The 22,413-nt window shown below is 38.8% G+C and overlaps 1 protein-coding gene across 1 annotated transcript in view; it reads right to left on the bottom strand.

The window, feature by feature from the left end:
- The window catches only part of fam204a (family with sequence similarity 204 member A), a 44,517-nt gene that overhangs the window by 10,880 nt on the left and 11,224 nt on the right, over window positions 1-22,413 (bottom strand). Inside the window, exon 5 of the mRNA XM_014154255.2 lies at window positions 14,811-14,900. Coding sequence (XP_014009730.1) covers window positions 14,811-14,900 — 90 coding nt within the window. The remainder of the gene's footprint in view (window positions 1-14,810; window positions 14,901-22,413) is intronic.

Below are 22,413 nucleotides of genomic sequence, written 5' to 3'. Positions count from 1 at the left end.
GCTTATTAGCAAGCTTTGAACTCACACTTACAATAATGTACCATCAACAGTTTTATAAGCTAATTAGAAAAACAGTTTAATTAATGACTGACTGGCAATAAAATGGCAATCATGAAAAAAGAAACCGAGGGTGCTAAGCTTCCACTACCACCAATTAAGGCCTAATTACAAACAAATTATATATGTGTTTTGCTGTGGGCTTTAATTTAAAAAATGGCTTTAATTAAAAGAGAAAACATGCTAATTAATTAAACAGCACAAAAAATCTACATTGAAAAGTATGCTTTGTCTATCAAGTAATTAATGAAATACAATAATCCAAATGAGATTCCCAAGCATTTGATAAAAGCTTAGTACCCATTTCAAAATTAATGGGTGAAAATTTAATGTGAGTCATACAGAGATACAATAAAAGTTCATTCTGTGATAAATTGCTTATGGTGCAGGGAAAACGAACAAAGAAAATACTTTCCTTAACTGTTTCTCAGTCGCCCGGGGGCCTAGCATGGGTAGAGGAAGAGAGCCTCGTGTTCTGATGTGGGGCGGGGACAGCGAAAATCTGATAACGAGTGTTTTCCACAAAAGCAATGCTCATTACATTTTTATTACAAACACGTGGCGTCTTAGGCGAAGGCACTGAGAAGGGAGAACACACAAATAACATTAACAACATGAAAACACTTAGTTCAGCTCTTTGTCTCGCCTAACAAAAGCCTGTTTGTGCCACTTTTGTCTCACAATACTTTAAACAGTGCTTTCTAAAGGGTTTTTGTCAAGGGTGGTTTGGTATTCTTTCGTATATAGCTCTAGTTTCATTGAAATGGTAGAAGTAACGAGGGTTATAATAATCTCAAACCGTTTTGATTGGTATAAGAAGTAGTGATAACCCTACGCAAGTTAGCAACCACAATTTACATGGCTCTAGATCTATATCTCAGACCAACAATGATCTAATGTCAAGTGACTATTAAGTTGGTCCTTTACACCTTATTTAGATATCCAGAGTTACTGTAAGAATCTGGATTGCCACGAGCAGCACCTGGAGATAATTTGGCTTGGATTCCTGTATTCAACTATCTATGGTATATGTTTAATAGTGTCATTTCTCTGGGATCTGTACATTAGTCTACCAGTGTTTAGCCAAGTGGTTATTGTGAACCATGCAGGTGTTTCTTTCCAGAATTGTCTTATTCTTTCGCTTCTGGAATTCATGAAAAGGACATGCGCCTCCCCCCATTGTGTCAAGACTAGAGAGTTTCTGTTTTGAAGTGGTAATGCTACGCTAATAGCTGTGATCAGTGCTAGGGGGAAACTGGTAGCACTAACATGGTGTGACATTTCTTTTTGTCTTGTATTATTCTCTCTTACTCTATAAAGTACTGCCGCGGAGTATTTCAAAGGGGAGCTTACTGCTTGGTTTGTACAGGAAAGGGAAATTAGCAAGTGTTGCAGGACGGATGTCCGCTGAAGAGGCAGTGATTTACAATAAGCATTGGATTAAGTAGTGCATAGCTATTTAACCTACCTACATCTATGGTTGGGGGTAATCTGTTAAACTCTTTAAACCACGTGTGTAATGCATTGTGAATGAATCATAGGCATTTATGAACTTGTGCAGGCAGTTATAAGGAGCCATGAGCTGTTATGAGCAGTTGCTGTACCACTGAATTTCAGTCTTAACTGAATACAGCCTTCGTTTCATTTTCAGGAATGCTTCCTGGAATTCATCTTTCAAATAGAGCTGCTGAATCCTATTAACTCTCTTGACAAAAGGGTGTGCGAGTTATATATAGCACTTAATATTATGCTAATTACGGAAATTAATTACGCTATATGTAACCTACAGCTGTGTAAAATAATGTTCAATAATCAAAGGATGGAGTCGCAAGTGCCCATATTGGAAGACATGCACCACTTAATATACTGAACTAATATTAAGAAGTACTTTAGGGACCAGAAGCTATTCCTAGTATTTTGTGACTTCTATGCCCGGCCTTTGAGAAACAACAAGAAAAGAACGGCTCGGCAAAAGATCAACAAACAAAACTGCACGTGAGAAAAGAAGAAACACTGCCAATCCTATCTGCAAACAATGGTTTTCTAAAATGTAAAAGGTATTAGGGATGAAAACTGAAGGCTTCCTTCAAAACAGGCTCAGTAAGGTACCAGTTAATAATATGAACAGATACCTATGAAGGAAAGTGATTGCTTTGTATCACCTTTTTTTTGGACTTAATACTTAACTTCCAACTTTAAAGAAGAACATAGCTTTTAAAAAGAAGTACTAAAAACAAAGAATTGCAGTCTCTGGAGAATATATTTAAATATATCCTTTAATGAGAACACAATCTCAAAGCAACCGGACAGATGAAAGCGCATGTATCAGAGAATTTTGTAAGGAGCCTTCAAAAAAAAAAAAAAAAGGTTTTACCAAATTGTTTTCATATTCAGATTAAAAAGAAGAAAGCAAAGGCAACAAAAAAAAACATTAATTGATTGCGCTAGCTCAAAACACGGCAGAAACAAACAATTCCTTTATTGGGAGGAACCTTATGACAGGCTTTCTTTCAATCTTCAGCCATTTCACTGTGGTTCAAAGAGATACGTGCAATGCTGGTAGATTGAGTATGAAAATGCTGTGATACATAGTTGTTCACAGTGTACTAGGTTTTCTTTACAAATAATGCCTTGGGGGACAGACACACCCTCTTGAGTACTTCACAGCTGTCTATTCCTTTTCCGTTCTTTCCGTGTTAAAAACCTATTCCTGCACTAAAAGGCCTGCCATAATGTCTCTCAAGTGTTATGACCGTAAACAAATGAAACATATAAGCCATTACATACAGTATCAAATGAGACTCTTCAATAATAACCTTGAAATTGATTCTGGCCCCAGTTGAGAATATTGATGCTGTAAATGTTTTTCACCATAGGACTGTCCTGAATCAACGCTAGTGACTCAAACATCATTGCAATGATGTTGAACTCAAGACAGATTAGACATGTGGGTGTAGAATTCTCCACTTAGATGCACTTTTCTCCCGAGCATGTTTCATACACCCCATGACATTATTTATCAATAATAAGGCCACGTAGCCACCACTTTTAGCCAAAGCGATTTACATTTAGACGTTCGGTTCGAATGCAGGAATTTAAGCTGCAACCTAGGTGCTTCCAGCAGCCACTTGAGCCATTTGTAACAAACTCCACTACTCTCAAGTTTATCCACTCTTTAGATACAGTATATTTGGTCCAACATCCACTACTGAGACTGAGCAAAACATCTTTGAAAAGGGACATTGTAGCAGTAACACATAAGTAGGGTTGGGAAACTACCGGTAATTAACAAGTAATCTATGGCAACTTTGGTCATTTATACTTGAATAACTTAAAAAAATATATATTCATAAATAGTACAATTTATTTATATCTGTGTCCATATTGTCCATTAATTTCTAGTGGATAGACCATATGGTTCAAGAGAAAATATCCTAATGAATTAAAAACATCTAGACAACACGGACATGATTTTTAATTAACTCCGCAACTCTTCCAACTATTGACTTTTTTCACAACTGCCACCAGCTTGGCACCAAAACAACAAAGAAATATCCTTTATATAAAAATATAAAACATATATTTTATGCTGTAAGTCATATTAAACACCAGTGGGATTCATTAAGTTGATGGTTTACATTTAGGATAATGTTTTACAGCTTTGTCTTTCTGTTTTTATTTCTTTATTATTTCATATATTTGCATGTGATAAGGCCACACAAAGGGCCAGAAATAATTAGACACCTGTGATCATTTGAAGTACCCAAAAAGGACACTGTGCTAAAATTCCCTCCAAAACTTGAAAGTTACAACAATTCTGGTAGTTTACAGGTAAAAGTTACCAGTAATATACCCTCTCTTTGCCACCATGAAAACATCAGTAGGCTTGGGTGGTATACCGTATACGGGGATATTTGGAAATAGACACATTTTTCAATACCGTCTAATACATTTGAATTTAAATAGCTACTTTTTAAGTAAACACCTGCAGTGAACTTGTGCAATATGTTAGGGGATAAAGATCACGTTCTTCATTTCACCTGTCACATAATTATTTATTATGAAGCTTACTAGTAGTACCCAGTCACTTGGTGTTTATTTACAAGCACACAACGACGATAGACTGGAGCCTTGTGAGTCACTCACTGTTGTGCAGCACGCCCAGTTGATCAAGTTCGAGTATGGAATTCACAACTAAATGTTTGCCAGCTAGATATCGTATAACTATTAAGTGAACTGTCTAAAATGTGCTAAATGCTTTGCAGTTGTGCATTTGGTTCGCTAATTTAGTAGCTGGTTAGCTATCTAGCGAAGGTTAGCTTTTTCAAAAGTCTGGTTTTGCTTGCCGGTAACGCTGAGAATCCCCTCCTGGATCAAGAGCCTTGCTGTCTAATATTTGTTTTGTACGTGCAGCGAACTGTGAGTAGCATTTTTGAGTTCGGTGTATAACTTTATGAGCTGGGTTGTTTGTTCTGAAAATAGTTTAGGTCAGAGACTGTATAAAATGTTCATAATGCGATTGTTAGCATTCAATATGGGATTTTACATGTACTTGTGCCGGTATTACCGAATATCCCGGTATGGCACAAGGTCGGTATGATAATCTGGATACCGCCCAAGCCTACACATCCGTATCCACTTCTGTACAACATTGTTAACATGCTACAGTAGAATTAATGGTGAAATCTCTATCAATGTCCTACTCATTCACGGTACTGTATGCTGCTTTATTTTCACAAGAAGTAGGTGGAATTTGTAGGTCAGTTGTCATCAGCTCTCATTATCATGTAGAAAACATTTCCCTAAAAAAGCAAGTAATACAGAATAATGAACACAGTCTCTGTCTCACCAATTCTGTTGTACGTGATAGTTCCTTCTGATACTTTGTCCCCCCAAAACTTCAGTCAATTCACTGTTCTCATCATGAGGTAAACACAGCTACAGAGTGAGCTATGGCTGCCAGACTGCTGTCATGCCCATCCTTCATGTTCCTGGCAAGCCACAAGGGAGGTGACAGATAGGCGAAGAACCTCCGCTAAGTCTACCCAAATCCACTAGTGCTCTAAGAGGCTTTCTGGAACTACAGGTGCCACTTTGTCATCCACAAAGCAAGCCATTCAATTTTTCCTTTGGCCACTTGCATTATCGTATTTTATAGTCCATTTTTATATTATGCTGGGTACAAGAATCAGCCTTCAACAAACCGTCTGCTTGCATGTAAAATCAAATCCTTTACTGTGCGTGTCCCCCTTCAACATTTTTAATAGACAACCAGGTTAATGTTACGAGTACAAAGAGCATAACGATTTGCGTGCATGGCCTAACTTTTGTTGAAGTTCATATGTTTAGCTGAACGAAGGTTTAGGTACAGTGCCTTCAGCAAATATTCACACCCCTTTACTTTTCCCACATGTTGTTGTGTTACAGACGGAATTGAAAACGGATTCAATTTAGATTTTTCCTTTGTCACTGGCCTACACATGATACCCCATAATGTCAGTGGAATTATGTTTTCAAAATGTTTACAAATTAATAAAAAAAAGAAAGAAAAGTATTCAACCCCTTTTATGGCAAGCCTAAATAACTTCAGGAGTAATAATAATAAGTTGCATGAACTCACTCGGTGTGCAATAATAGTGTTTAACAAGATTTTTTGAATGACTACCTCATCTATGTACCCAACACATACAGATAATTGTAAGGTCCCTCATTCGAGCAGTGAATTTCAAACACAGATTCAACCAAAAGACCAGGTAGGTTTTTCAATGCCTCACCAAGAAGGGTACCTATTGGTAGATGGGTAAAAATATCAATAAACAGACATTGAATATCCCTTTTAGCATGGTGAAGTTATTAATTACACGTTGGATGGTGTATCAGTACACCCAGTCACTACAAAGATACAGGCTTCCTTCCTAACTCAGCTGCTGGGGAGGAAGGAAACTGCTCAGGGATTTCACCCTGAGGCCAATGGTGACTTTAAAACAGTTACAGAGTTCAATGGCTATTTTTTTATTTCACCTTTATGAAATAATGGGAGATGGGGAAAAAACTAAGGATGGATCAACAACATTGTAAATACTCCATAATACTAACCTTATTGACAGAGTGAAAAGGAGGAAGCCTGTACATAATAAAAAATCTTCCAAAACATCCTGTTTATGACAAGGCACTAAAGTAATACTGCAAAAAACGTAGCAATTAACTTTTTGTCCTGAATACAGCATTATGTATGGGGAAAATCCAATACAACACATTACTGAAGCATAGTGGTGGTTGCATCATGTTATGGGTATGCTTGTAATTAGGGATGCACGATATATCGATGAAGATATCGGAATCGGATGATATTAGCTAAAAATGCCAACATTGACATCGGCCCAATGTCTAGTTTAACCTGTTGGGTCTAGGGGGCAGCATTTGCACGTCTGGATAAAAAAAATGTACCCGATTTAATCTGGTTACTAATCCTACCCAGTAACTAGAATATGCATATACTTATTATATATGGATAGAAAACACTCTAAAGTTTCTAAAACTGTTTGAATGGTGTCTGTGAGTATAACAGAACTCATTTGGCAGGCAAAACCCTGAGACATTTTCTGACAGGAAGTGGATACCTGATGTGTTGTATTGACTTTAAACCTATCCCATTGAAAAACACAGGGGCTTAGGAATATTTTGGCACTTCCTATTGCTTCCACTAGATGTCACCAGCCTTTACAAAGTGTTTTGAGTCTTCTGGAGGGAGATCTGACCGAACAAGAGCCATGGAACGATGATGTCCCATTAGACACCTGGCGCGCGAGTTCATGTTGGGTACCCTCGTTCCAATACATTATAAAAGAGTATGCATTCGTCCACCTTGAATATTATTCATGTTCTGGTTAAAAAAGGCCCTAATGATTTATGCTATACAACGTTTGACATGTTTGAACGAACGGAAATATATTTTTTCCCCTCGTTCATGACGAGAAGTCCGGCTGGCTTACATCATGTGCTAACGAGACGGAGATTTTTGGACATAAATGATGAGCTTTTTTGAACAAAACTACATTCGTTATGGACCTGTGATACCTGGAAGTGACATCTGATGAAGAGAATCAAAGGTAATGGATTATTTACATAGTATTTTCGATTTTAGATCTCCCCAACATGACGTCTAGTCTGTATCGCAACGCGTATTTTTCTGGGCGCAGTGCTCAGATTATTGCAAAGTGTGATTTCCCAGTAAGGTTATTTTTAAATCTGGCAAGTTGATTGAGTTCAAGAGATGTAAATCTATAATTCTTTAAATGACAATATAATATTTTACCAATTTTTTTTAATTTTTTAGTGAAAATCAAAAGTCGATTTAAAAGGTTTGTTTTTATTTAATATGTTTTTAATTGTAATAAAAAAGCCTTCTTTTCCAAAATAAAATTCTAGGAGAGTCTTGTAATGGGGATTGTAAAGGTTAGTGCATCATTTGTATCTTTAATCTAATACTCTAAATACACTTTTTTTTAAAAAATAGTTGTTTTTAAAATTTGAATTTTGACATTTATTTGATTCAAATTTGCCGTCCTCTTGAGATGCACGTGCTGTTGATGGGGCACCGGGCCGCGTCCCACCTAGCCCCAAGAGGTTAACGCTGATGTGCAAAATCGATGTCAAAGCTGACGTGCATACCTATATAACGTAGGTAGTTGACGTAATGACGACACGTAAAATTTGGTGCTACGCGTGCAACACAGCATTCCTAACCTAGCCCACAACGTCTGCTGTGTGGATCGAGCAGTCAACAAGTTGAGCAGGCATTTGAAAGAGTAAGAACATTTCAGCGAGACAACTCGGAAGGCGAAATCCATTAATGCCAAGATAATGGAATTCATTGCCCATGACAATCAACCGTTCTCCGTCGTGGGTGATGTTGGCTTTCGCCGACTGGTCGAGCACCGGTACACACTACCAAGTGTGCTATTTTTCAGATGTTGCCCTACTGGAGTTACACAGTAATAGCATCACTGCTATTAGCCTTCACGACTGACATTTGGACCAGCGACATCAGCCCCATGAGCATGCTGACAGCACAGTGGGTTGTTGAGGATTTTGTACTGAGGAAAGTCATATTTCATGCTCATGAATGTGCTGGTTGTCATACCGCTGCTACCATTTCAATGGCATTTGAGAACATGTTTGAAACATGAACACACTAGCAAGCTCCATTCGAACAACTGACACGACAAATAAGCTCGTCAACTCCGCCTGTAGCAGACACGATACCCTCTGTCATGGCGTTGAAATGCCTGCTCAACAAAACTGCCGACTCAGGCTGTGAACAAGCGATTCGGTGGCATTCTCTTTACTGTGTCGCTACCATGCTCGATGCTATGTACAAGGACCGTTACTTCGATGCAGACAAGAAACAGGGTTTACGAGAAATGTTACATACACAGCTGGACAAAATGGAAACGGACACAGTGACAGTGCGCACCGACGAAGAGGACCCATGACAGAAGAGGCCACGGACAGACAGAGCTGAAACGTCACTGCTTGACATGTATGATGAAATCCCTGTTGAGAACGAAACGACTGAACAAATGAAAAACGAAACACAGCAAGTAAGTGAAAGAAATAGGTTTTGATTATGTTTCACTTGTAATGGGGACATACATAAATGCCAACAAAATAACTTTTTGGTCAGTGTGGTGTGTGTAACCTTTATTTAACTAGGCAAGACAGTTATGAACAAATTCTTATTTACAATGACGGCCTACCCCGGCCAAACCTGGACGACGCTGGGCCAATTGTGCGCCGCCCTATGGGAGTCCCAATCACGGCCGGATGCGATATAGCCTGGATTCGAACCAGAGACTGCAGTGACGCCTTTTGCACGGAAATGCAGTGCCTTAGACTGCTACGTCCATGTGTGTGTTAACTATTTAACTGTACTAGAATGCTTAAAAAGGACACACAATTTTTTATATCGGTTATCAGTATCGTTTTTTGGGCGGGGCAAGGAAAATATCGGATATCGGCCCAAAAATGTCATATCGGTGCATCACTACTTGTAATCGTTAAGGACTGGGGAGTTTTTCAGGATAAAAAAAAGAAACAGAAAGGAGCTAAGCACAGGCAAAATCCTGGATCAGTCTGCTTTCCGCCAAACACTGGGAGATGAATTCACCTTTCAGCAGGACAATAACCTAAAACACAAGGCCAAATCTACACTGGAGTTGCTTACCAAGAAGACAATGAATGTCCTGAGTGGCCGAGTTACAGTTTTGAATTAAATCTACTTGAAAATCTATGGCAAGACCTGAAAATGGTTGTCTAGGAATGATCAACAACCAATTTGACAGAGATTGAAGAATTTTGAAAATAATAAATGGGAAAATGTTGCACAATCCAAGTGTGGAGAGCTTAGAAATTTACCCAGAAAGACTCACAGCTGAAATTGCTCAGTGTGAATGCTTATGTGAATTACATATTTTTGCATTTCATTTTTTATTTACCCATCTACACACAATACCCCATAATGACAAAGTGAAAACACATGTTTCAAATATTTAAATCATGCATTTTGAATTCTGGCTGTAACACAACAAAATGTGGAGTAAGTCAAGGGATATGAATACTTTCTGAAGACACTGTACATGGCTGACAGACTGAAAAGTGTATGCTGTAATGATCAGGGTTGGGTAGGTTACTTTCTAAATGTAATCCAAAATTGTAATCAGTAACGTAACTTTTGAATTACCCAAACTCAGTAACGTAATCTGATTACATTCCGTTATTTTTAGATTACTTTCCCCTTAAGAGGCATTAGAAGACAGAAATGTTACCAATTGAACAACATCTATTGCAGGATAAATCAATGTTAAAGTTTACATAGCTGGCCATATATGATGTTAAATTTTACTTTATGGGTTGGTTATGTAGGCTTCTTCTTACCCATCGCTTTCGACTACATATAATAAATAACAAGATTAAATTATATCTTTACATTAAAAACCAAAGTTAACAGAAATCTAGTCATTCCAATCAATGTTATACCCCTTGATCTTCAAGAATAGGACTTGTAAATATGGAAGTATAAATTAGCCAAATTGTTTTACCTGAGCATGATCCTAAATATAAGGACTTATTAGCCAGCCCTACACTGTTGTTTATGATTTTGTTTTCATGGAGGACTGATTGGGGTCATTGATTCAAGTTGAAAAATAAATGATGCGCTCATGAAATGGCATGCTTTGAGCACTACTGAAAAGTGCTATTTACATGTGAAAAATGTATGCCATATGCTGCATTTGCTATAGGCCTATGGTTTACCTCTTTGTTGGTGACACTTTGATATCTTGATAATACAGTGAGGGGAAAAAGTATTTGATCCCCTGCTGATTTTGTACGTTTGCCCACTGACAAAGAAATGATCAGTCTATAATTTTAATGGTAGGTTTATTTGAACAGTGAGAGACAGAATAACAACAACACATCCAGAAAAAAGCATGTCAAAAATGTTATAAATTGATTTGCATTTTAAATGAGGGAAATTAGTATTTGACCCCCTCTCAATCAGAAAGATTTCTGGCTCCCAGGTGTCTTTTATACAGGTAACGAGCTGAGATTAGGAGCACACTCTAAAGGGAGTGCTCCTAATCTCAGTTTGTTACCTGTATAAAAGACAGCTGTCCACAGAAGCAATCAATCAGATTCCAAACTCTCCACCATGGCCAAGACCAAAGAGCTCTCCAAGGATGTCAGGGACAAGATTGTAGAACTACACAAGGCTGGAATGGGCTACAAGACCATCGCCAAGCAGCTTGGTGAGAAGGTGACAACAGTTGGTGTGATTATTCGCAAATGGAAGAAACGCAAAAGAACTGTCAATCTCCCTCGGCCTGGGGCTCCATGCAACTCCATCTCACCTCATGGAGTTGCAATGATCATGAGAACGGTGAGGAATCAGCCCAGAACTACACGGGAGGATCTTGTCAATGATCTCAAGGCAGCTGGGACCATAGTCAACAAGAAAACAATTGGTAACACACTACGCCGTGAAGGACTGAAATCCTGCAGTGCCCGCAAGGTCCCCCTGCTCAAGAAAGCACATATACATGCCTGTCTGAAGTTTGAATCATTCAGATGTTCATTGGCAGAGGACAACTGGGTGAAAGTGTTGTGGTCAGATGAGACCAAAATGGAGCTCTTTGGCATCAACTCAACTCGCCGTGTTTGGAGGAGGAATGCTGCCTATGACCCCAAGAACACCATCCCCACGGTCAAACATGGAGGTGGAAACATTATGCTTTGGGGGTGTTTTTCTGCTAAGGGGACAGGACAACTTCACTGCATCAAAGGGACGATGGACTGAGCCATGTACCGTCAAATCTTGGGTGAGAACCTCCTTCCCTCAGCCAGGGCATTGAAAATGGGTTGTGGATGGGTATTCCAGCATGACAATGACCCAAAACACACGGCCAAGGCAACAAAGGAGTGGCTCAAGAAGAAGCACATTAAGGTCCTGGAGTGGCCTAGCCAGTCTCCAGACCTTAATCCCATAGAAAATCTGTGGAGGGAGCTGAAGGTTCGAGTTGCCAAACGTCAGCCTCGAAACCTTAATGACTTGGAGAAGATCTGCAAAGAGGAGTGGGACAAAATCCTTCCTGAGATGTGTGCAAACCTGGTGGCCAACTACAAGAAACGTCTGACCTCTGATTGCAAACAAGGGTTTTGCCACCAAGTACTAAGTCATGTTTTGCAGAGGGGTCAAATACTTATTTCGGTCATTAAAATGCAAATCATTTTATAACATTTTTGACATGTGTTTTTCTGGATTTTTTGTTGTTATTCTGTCTCTCACTGTTCAAATAAACCTACCATTAAAATTATAGACTGATCATTTCTTTGTCAGTGGGCAAATGTACAAAATCGGCAGGGGATCAAATACTTTTTTCCCCTCACTGTATGGAGCTGTTTAAAGGGCAAATCCACAAATGAAACATTAACAAAACGGTAGCCCTGCCTCTGTTTTGTTAAAAAGCTGAGGGATGGGCCTGGAGAAATGTAACTACTCTCAGAATAATAGACAGAGCTGTAGACGCAAGGACTGACCATCCATTATATATTTTTTTGTTGTTGGTTTTAACCATGTTATGAGGCTATACAGTGTTCGTTTACATTTACAATATTTAAAACATTGGAGTAAAACAAGCCTATATTTTGGCTTCCCATGGAGTGTGACAGTTGAACTAAGCACATGAGGAATTTATAAGTTATATTCTTCAAGAATCAATGGATATATACACTACCAGTCAAACGTTTGGACACCTACTCACTCATTCAAGGGTTTTTCTTAATTTTGACTATTTTCTGCATTGTAGAATAATAGTGAAGACAAACTATGACATAACACATATTGAATCATGTAGTAACCATGATGAAGGGAGTAGTACACAGCGTTGTACGAGATCTTCAGTTTCTTAGCAATTTCTCGCATGGAATAGCCTTCATTCCTCAGAACAAAAATAGACTGAGTTTCAGAAGAAAGCTCTTTATTTCTGGCCATTTTGAGCCTGTAATCAAACCCACAAATGCTGATGCTCCAGATACTCAACTAGTTTAAAGAAGGCCAGTTTTATTGCTTCTTTAATCAGCTGTGCTAACACAATTGCAAAAGGGTTTTCTAATGATCAGTTCGTCTTTTAAAATGATAAACTTGGATTAGCTAACACAACATGCCATTGGAACACAGGAGTGATGGTTGCTGATAATGGGCCTCTGTAGATATTCCATTAAATAATCAGCCGTTTTAAACTACAATAGTCATTTACAACATTAACAATGTCTACACTGTGTTTCGGATCAATTTGATGTTATTTTAATGGATACATTTCTAAGTGATCCCAAACTTTTGAACAGTAGCATATTATTATATATACATTTATAAATCCAAAAATGGATGTAGCAACTACAGATTAAAACCCTTTAAGTCTATCAAACTTGTGCAAGTTTGAGCATGTGCCCATTAGGCGTATGGATTTTATTTATTAGTATCAATTAGATTGAGCAATAAAAGCCCTACTTTTAATTCATAGGCTGGGATCCACACTATACAGCTGTTGCAAGAGCGGATTTTCCCTGGCTGTCTGTTGGTTACAAAAACAATGATTGATAGGCAGCTTAAACTTCTTGAATTCAACCATTATTGGGTTCAAATACACATTTAGATTTGTGAACAACCGTCCACAACAACCACAATCCGTAAGGCACAAATAGCTAAATGAGAGAGCAGCAGTGTGATTCACATCAATGCGCTATGTAGATATCAATAATAAGTGATATCTGTATCGCCGTAGACTATACCACTGCTGTCATCCTTACCTCCAAGCGTTTATTAAAATTGGATAATCTTTGGATGCCGACAACAGGCACACTCCTCCTTTGGCCATCTCTCCTTCCAGTTCTCTGCTGCCAATGACTGGAACGAACTACAAAAATCTCTGAAACTGGAAACACTTATCTCCCTCACTAGCTTTAAGCACCAGCTGTCAGAGCAGCTCACAGATCACTGCACCTGTACATAGCCCATCTATAATTTAGCCCAAACAACTACCTCTTCCCCTACTGTATTTATTTATTTATTTTGTTCCTTTGCACCCCATTATTTCTATTTCTAATTTGCACTTTCTTCCACTACAAATCTACCATTCCAGTGTTTTACTTGCTATATTGTATTTACTTTGCCACCATGGCCTTTTTTGCCTTTACTTCCCTTATCTCACCTCATTTGCTCACATTGTATATAGACTTATTTTTCTACTGTATTATTGACTGTATGTTTGTTTTACTCCATGTGTAACTCTGTGTTGTTGTATGTGTCGAACTGCTTTGCTTTATCTTGGCCAGGTCGCAATTGTAAATGAAAACTTGTTCTCAACTTGCCTACCTGGTTAAATAAAGGTAAAATAAAAATAAACACGGTTGGCTTCGACTGCAACCTACAAAAGCCTATTCCTGTTCTTTTCCCACAATCCATCAAACACATTTGGTGTGTCATCATAATGGTCTCTGACTTGCGGTCAGATTCGCTCAGGCGGAACAAACTTAAACTTGCGCCTTTTTTCAACGCTGATTTAAATGTCATTGAGAAAACAGAGAAGTGTCAAAGATTCCCCCCCCCAAACATCCTTTCTGAATTCGAAAGTAATCCTCAAAGTAATCATCTAGTTTTTCAAAAGTATCATTAATATCAGTGGTTCTATAAGAGCATCACATCTCTCACTTAATACAATTCAAGTTGTGACAATTGAACATACTGTAATCGCCAACTATGAAAAGTAGTAGCGGTGTCTTCTTAAGCGCAATTATGGGTGTGCGGGCAACTTTTTCTGCTAAATTAGCTTCAAACCGCTTGATCCCCGATGCCTGCCAAGACGAGTGGTTTCGAAACTGCAGGCAGTGCATTTAGGGACGTGTGCACTTCAAAGGTATGAAACTCACACCTTGAGAATGTTTTAACAGTTGGCTTGAAAGCAATGTAGCCCTTCATTAAAAAGCTGAGCCAAAAGTGCTTTTGACACTGCCGAACTCCAAAACTAAGGGGGAGGGCTTTCCATTAACTCAATGGGAAAGGGCTGCAGGACTTCTCAATTGCGGGTGCCTGTGTGTGTTTTTGTTCCCCTATGTCTTGGCAGGAAGAAATGGCCACAGATCCATTAGTTCAATTTGTCACAGCAGGAGCGCCCCAAAGATCTCTTATCCGTACATACCTCTCGAGTGGCGAGTCTGTCGCTCATCTCCTCCGCCTTCCCAAAGTCCCCTTCAGCGATGGCGCTCTCTATGCTCTTTTCTAAGCTGGACTGGAGAGAAGGGGAAAATGTAGTGATTTTAGAAATAGAAAAGGGGGAGAAAAAAAAATCAAAGAGTAACTTCAAAAGTCCCCTGGGCCTTATTTTTAATATGATTGCTATTACTACAAATATGTAGATTTTCCTTCACAAATGAAAACCTTTTTGATTGGATATTAGTGGGGAAATCTTCAAAAATTCTACTGGAGATTACCAAACATAAATGTGACTCTTTAATTACACATTTCCATTACAGGCTGGAGCAGAGGAGGGAGCAAAGATGCCCCTGGTTACTGACGGCAGGGGTGGGTCTCCAAAAAAAAGGAGACTATCCGAAGAAGTAGAGTTAAGATAATTTCTTCAATAATTTCACAGAACACATGAAAGCAAGATGTTGTCATTTTAAATTAGGGGAGCCCTCTCGGAAGCATCTTCATACGAATGATTCAAGGACTCAAGTTGTTTATAGACGCACACTCATCCCTCAAATTAATTTGGACAAAGACAGCAAGCTGAGTCTAATAATGATATGGCAATATAGTAATAATTACAGAAAAACAAATAAGAAATCTACCTCTACTACACCACAACTGTACATTGGTCAATTTGCTGGCAATGTTCAAAATAAAATATTTTGTAAATGGGATTTCAATGTGTGACATTGGGATCAACATTTCAAAATGGTTAAAACATTTTCTTTTAAATGCAGTTCCACATGTGTCCTTACAGGAATAAAAGTGAATATGCCAAATTGGCAAATCACTTTGCCTAACAACAGCATAGATCTAGGACTAGCAGTTATATCCTTTAAAATTGCAGGAGTAGGGTAATATGGACACCAAACTGTATTTGTCATGTCATTTCATAACCTGATCACCAGTTCATATTGTGAATAAGCCCTCCAGGCTACTATTTGTTATTCTAGGTAACACTTCCCTTGACACCCAGCGCCATGACACGGTCAAAACCATGTCATAATACGTCATAACAGCTGACATAACATGGTCATAACACTGTCATGACACATATTTAGACCTGTTGTGAAAATTATGGCTGGTTATGACAGTGTCAAAACCCACAAAGCCTACCACACAAGGCAAAACATTCCATTACACCATAAACACACTGTTGACAAGTAGTCCATGTTATATTAAACTGTCTGAAATGTACCATATTAAATTATCATTGTAATTGCGCACACATTGATGTCAGACATGCAACTAGCCCAATAAAATTGGAACGAACTACAAAAATCTCTAAAACTGGAAACACTTATCTCCCTCACTAGCTTTAAGCACCAGCTGTCAGAGCAGCTCACAGATTACTGCACCTGTACATAGCCCATCTATAATTTAGCCCAAACAACTACCACTTCCCCTACTGTATGTATTTATTTATTTATTTAGCTCCTTTGCACCCCATTATTTCTATTTCTACTTTGCACTTTCTTCCACTGCAAATCTACCATTCCAGTGTTTTACTTGCTATATTGTATTTACCTCGCCACCATGGCCTTTTTTGCCTTTACCTCCCTTATCACCTCATTTGCTCACTTTGTATATAGACTTATTTTTCTACTATATTATTGACTGTATGTTTGTTTTACTCCATGTGTAACGCTGTGTTGTTGTATGTGTCAAACTGCTTTGCTTTATCTTGGCCAGGTCACAATTGTAAATGAGAACTTGTTCTCAACTTGCCTACCTGGTTAAATAAAGGTGAAAAAAAATATAAAAAAAATCTAACTTTATTTGTCACATGCGCCGAATACAACAAGTGTAGACCTTACCGTGAAATGCTTACTTACAAGCCCTTAACTTCTTATGGATGGTGGCAGTATTGAGTAGCTTGGATGACTGACGTGCCCAGAGTAAACTGCCTGCTACTCACTCCCAGAAACTAAGACATGCATATTATTAGTAGATTTGGATAGAAAACACTCTGAAGTTTCTAAAACGGTTTGAATGATGTCTGTGAATATAACAGAACTCATATGGCAGGCAAAAACCTGAGAGAAAATCCAAACAGGAAGTGGTCTGTTGGACTTCAATTAATTCCCTATCCAAACTACAGTGTCTGTGGGGTCATTTTGCACTTCCTAAGGCTTCCACTAGATGTCAACAGTCTTTAGAACCTTGTTTGAGGCTTCTACTGTAAAGTGATGATGAATAAGAGCTACTGGAGTCAGAACACTGCCAGCCTCAGGCATGCGCGCTCACGTGAGAGGTACCTCAGTTCCATAGCATTTTTTGAAGACAAAGGATTTCTCCGGTTGAAACTTTATTGCGGATTTACGATAAAAACATCCTAAAGATTGATTCTATACATCGTTTGACATGTTTCTAAGAAATGTAATGGAAATTTGAGTTTCTGACCTGCGCGTCCTGAATTTGTATTTGTGAACTGAAGGCGCGAACAAAAAGGTGGTATTTGGACATAAACGATGGACTTTATCAAACAAAACAAACATTTATTGTGGACCTGGGATTTCTGGGAGTGCATTCTGATGAAGATCATCAAAGGTAAGTGAATATTTATAATGCTATTTCTGACTATTGTTGACTCCAACATGGCGGATATATTTCTTGGCATGTTTTTGTGTCTGAGCGCCGTACTCAGATTATTGCTTTTTCTAAATCTGACACAGCGGTTGTATTAAGGAGAAGTTTATCTGAAGTTCCATGTATAACACTTGTATTTTCATGAGGCTCTCTGCAAAATCACCGGATATTTTGGAAAATGGCGGGTATCTGTATTGCCTGATGTTTTCTGAGCACCGTACTCAGATCATTGCAAAGTGTGCTTTCCCCGTGAAGCTTTTTTCAAATCTGTCACAGCGGTTGCATTAACCTCTATGGGCTAGCGTCCCACCTACTCAACAGCCAGTGTAATCCCGTGGCGTGATATTCAAATACCTCAAATGCAAAAACTTCAATTTTTCAAACATATGACTATTTTACACCATTTTAAAGACAAGACTCTCGTTAATCTAACCACACTGTCCGATTTCAAAAAGGCTTTACAACGAAAGTAAAACATTAGATTATGTCAGCAGAGTACCCAGCCAGAAATAATCAGACACCCATTTTTCAAGCTAGCATATAATGTCACATAAACCCAAACCACAGCTAAATGCAGCACTGACCTTTGATGATCTTCATCAGATGACAACCCTAGGACATTATGTTATACAATACATGCATGTTTTGTTCAATCAAGTTCATATTTATATCAAAAACCAGCTTTTTACATTAGCATGTGACTAGCATGTGACTAGCATTCCCACCGAACACTGCCGGTGAATATACTAAATTAGTCACGATACACGTTCACAAAAAACAGAATTATTTTAAGAATTATAGATACAGAGCTCCTCTATGCACTCGCTATGTCCAATTTTAAAATAGCTTTTCGGTGAAAGCACATTTTGCAATATTCTCAGTAGATAGCCCGGCATCACAGGGCTAGCTATTTAGACACCCAGCAAGTTTAGCACTCAAAGTCAGATTTACTATAAGAAAAATGTTATTACCTTTGCTGTTCTTCGTCAGAATGCACTCCCAGGACTTCTACTTCAATAACAAATGATGGTTTGGTCCCAAATAATCCATTGTTATATCCAAATAGCGGCGTTTTGTTCGTGCGTTCAAGACACTATCCGAAAGGGTAAATAAGGGTGACGAGCATGGCGCATTTCGTGACAAAAAAATTCTAAATATTCCATTACCGTACTTCCAAGCATGTCAACCGCTGTTTAAAATAAATTTTTATGCCATTTTTCTCGTAAAAAAGCGATAATATTCCGACCGGGAAAGCGTGTATACGTACAAAGAGAGAGAAAATAAAAACATCTCGTGCCCTCGTGCACGAGCCTGAGTCTCAGAGTACTCTGATCGGCCACTATCCAAACGCGATAATGTGTTTCAGCATGGGGCTGAATCGATATCATTCAGCTTTTTCCCGGGCTCTGAGAGCCTATGGGAGCCGTAGGAAGTGTCACGTTACAGCAAAGATCCTCAGTCTTCAATAAAAAGACCAAAGATGAACAACAACTTGTCAGACAGGCCACTTCCTGTTCAGAATCTTCTCAGGTTTTTGCCTGCCATATGAGTTCTGTTATACTCACAGACACCATTCAAACAGTTTTAGAAACTTTAGGGTGTTTTCTATCCAAAGACAATAATTATATGCATATTCTAGTTACTGGGCAGGAGTAGTAACCAGATTAAATCGGGTACGTTTTTTATCCGGCCGTGTCAATACTGCCCCATAGCCCTAACAGGTTAAGGAGATGTTTATCTTTGAATAACAGTTTAATATTTTCTCAACGTTTATGATGAGTATTTCTATAAATTGATGTGCTCATTCACCGGAAGTTTTTGGAGGAAAAATATTTCTGAACATTACGGGCCAATGTAAAATGGGGGTTTTGGATATAAATATGAACTTTATCGAGCAAAACATACATGTATTGTGTAACATGAAGTCCTATGAGTGCCATCTGAAGAAGATCATCAAAGGTTAGTGCTTAATTTTAGCTGTATTTCTGTTTTTTGTGACGCCTCTCCTTGCTTGGAAAATGGCTGTGTGGTTTTTCTTGTCAAGGTGATGTGCTAATATAATCTAATGCTATGCTTTTGCCGTAAAGCATTTTTGAAATCGGACAATGTGGTTGGATTAACCAGAATGTTATCTTTAAAATGGGATATAATAGTTGTATGTTTGAGAAATTTAAATTATAAGATTTTTGTCGTTTTGAATTTGGCGCCCTGCAATTTCACTGGCTGTTGAATAGTGTGTCCCGCAGGTGGGACGGTCACGTCCCACATACCCAAGAGAGGTTAACCTGTTAGGGCTAGGGGGCAGTATTGACACGGCTGGATAGAAAACGTACCCGATTTAATCTGGTTACTACTCCTGCCCAGTAACTAGAATATGCATATAATTATTGGCTTTGGATAGAAAACACTCCAAAGTTTCTAAAACTGTTTGAATGGTGTCTGTGAGTATAACAGAACTCAAATGGCAGGTCAAAACCTGAGAAGATTCTGTACAGGAAGTACCCTGTCTGACCATTTCTTGTCCTTCTTTGCCATCTCTATCCATTACAAAGGATCTCTGCGGTTACGTGACACTTCCTACGGCTGCCATGGGCTCTCAGAAGGCGGCAAAAAGCTGAATCGTGGCTTTGCAGGCTCTGGCTGAAACAAACTAGCGCGTTTGGGTAGTGGCTGGTTACAGTACTGTGAGACTCAAGCTCGTGCCCGCGTCGACCGAAAGCTTTGTTTTCTTTCCTCTGTTTACCTAAAAGGAGATTCCCGGTCGGAATATTATCGCTTTTTTACGAGAAAAATGGCATAAAAATGGATTTTAAACAGCGGTTGACATGCTTCGAAGTACGGTAATGGAATATGTAAAAAAAAATTGTCACGAATTGCGCCATGCTCGCGACCCTGATTTACCATTTCGGATAGTGTCTGGAACGCACGAACAAAACGCCGCTATTTGGATATAACGATGGATTATTTTGGACCAAACCAACATTTGTTATTGAAGTAGCAGTCCTGGGAGTGCATTCTGACGAAGACAACAAAGGTAATCAAACTTTTGTAATAGTAAATCTGATTTTGGTGAAGGCTAAACTTGCTGGGTGTCTAAATAGCTAGCCCGTGATGGCTGGGCTATGTACTTAGAATATTGAAAAATGTGCTTTCACCAGAAAGCTATTTTAAAATCGGACATATCGAGTGCATAGAGGAGTTCTGTATCTATAATTCTTAAAATAATTGTTATGCTTTTTTGTGAACGTTTATCGTGAGTAATTTAGTAAATTGTTAGTAAATTCCCCGGAAGTTTGCGGGGGTTATGCTAGTTCTGAACGTCACATGCTAATGTAAAAAGCTGGTTTTTGATATAAATATGAACTTGATTGAACAAAACATGCATGTATTGTATAACATAATGTCCTAGGGTTGTCATCTGATGAAGATCATCAAAGGTTAGTGCTGCATTTAGCTGTGGTTTGGGTTTTTGTGACATTATATGCTAGCTTGAAAAATGGGTGTCTGATTATTTCTGGCTGGGTACTCTGCTGACATAATCTAATGTTTTGCTTTCATTGTAAAGCCTTTTTGAAATCGGACAGTGTGGTTAGATTAACGAGAGTCTTGTCTTTAAAATGCTGTAAAATAGTCATATGTTTGAGAAATTGAAGTAATAGTATTTCTAAGGTATTTGAAAATCGTGCCACGGGATTCAACTGGCTGTTGCGTAGGTGGGACGAATTCGTCCCGCCTAGCCCAGAGAGGTTAATCGGAATGGCCGATTTAATTAGGGCCGATTTCAAGTTTTCATAACAATCGGTAAATTGGTATTTTTTTGCCACCGATTTGCCAATTTAAAAAAATATATATTTTTTACACCTTTATTTAACTAGGCAAGTCAGATTAAGAACACATTCTTATTTTCAATGACGGCCTAGGAACGGGGGTTAACTGCCTTGTTCAGGGGGGGGATTCGTTTTTGCAACCTTCTGGTTACTAGTCCAACACTCTAACCACCTGCCTTACATTGCACTCCACGAGGAGCCTGCATGGCAGGCTGACTATCTGTTACGCGAGGGCAGCAAGAAGCCAAGGTAAGTTGCTAGCTAGCATTAAACTTATCTTATAAAAAAACTATAAATCTTAACATAATCACTAGTTAACTACACATGGTTGATATTACTAGTTTATCCTGTTAGGGCTAGGGGGCAGTATTGACACGGCTGGATAAAAAACATACCCGATTTAATCTGGTTACCACTCCTACCCAGTAACTAGAATATGCATATACTTATTACATATGGATAGAAAACACCCTAAAGTTTCTAAAACTGTTTGAATGGTGTCTGTGAGTAAAACAGAACTCAAATGGCAGGTCAAAACCTGAGAGATTCCTTTACAGGAAGTGGCCTGTCTGACCATTTCTTGAACTTCTTTTCCATCTCTATCTTTTACTAAGGATCTCTGCTCTAACGTGACACTTCCTACGTCGTCCATAGGCGCTTAGAGCCCGGGAAAAAACAGAATGTCGTCATCCCAGCCCCAGGCTGAAACACATTATCGCCTTTCTCAAGTGGCCGATCAAGGGACTCTGGGCTTAGGCGCGTGACCCGACCGCCCCCGCCTTTGTGATTTTTTTTCCTCTGTTTGCCGAAAAGGAGATTCCCTGTCGGAATATTATCGCTTTCTACGAGAAAAATGGCGTAAAAATTGATTTTAAACAGCGGTTGACATGCTTCGAAGTACGGTAATGGAATATTTCGAATTTTTTTTGTCACGAATTGCGCCATGCGCGCGACCCTTCCTTTACCATTTCGGATAGTGTCTGGAACGCACGAACAAAACGCCGCTATTCGGATATAACGATGGATTATTTTGGACCAAACCAACATTTGTTATTGAAGTAGCAGTCCTGGGAGTGCATTCTGACGAAGACAACAAAAGGTAATCAAACTTTTATAATGGTAAATATGATTATGGTG

The sequence above is a fragment of the Salmo salar genome, chromosome ssa18 (genome assembly GCF_905237065.1).
Source record: "Salmo salar chromosome ssa18, Ssal_v3.1, whole genome shotgun sequence".
Taxonomy (NCBI): Eukaryota; Metazoa; Chordata; class Actinopteri; order Salmoniformes; family Salmonidae; genus Salmo; species Salmo salar.
Note: the sequence above shows the minus strand (reverse complement) of the source record. Positions and strands in the feature narration are given on the sequence as shown.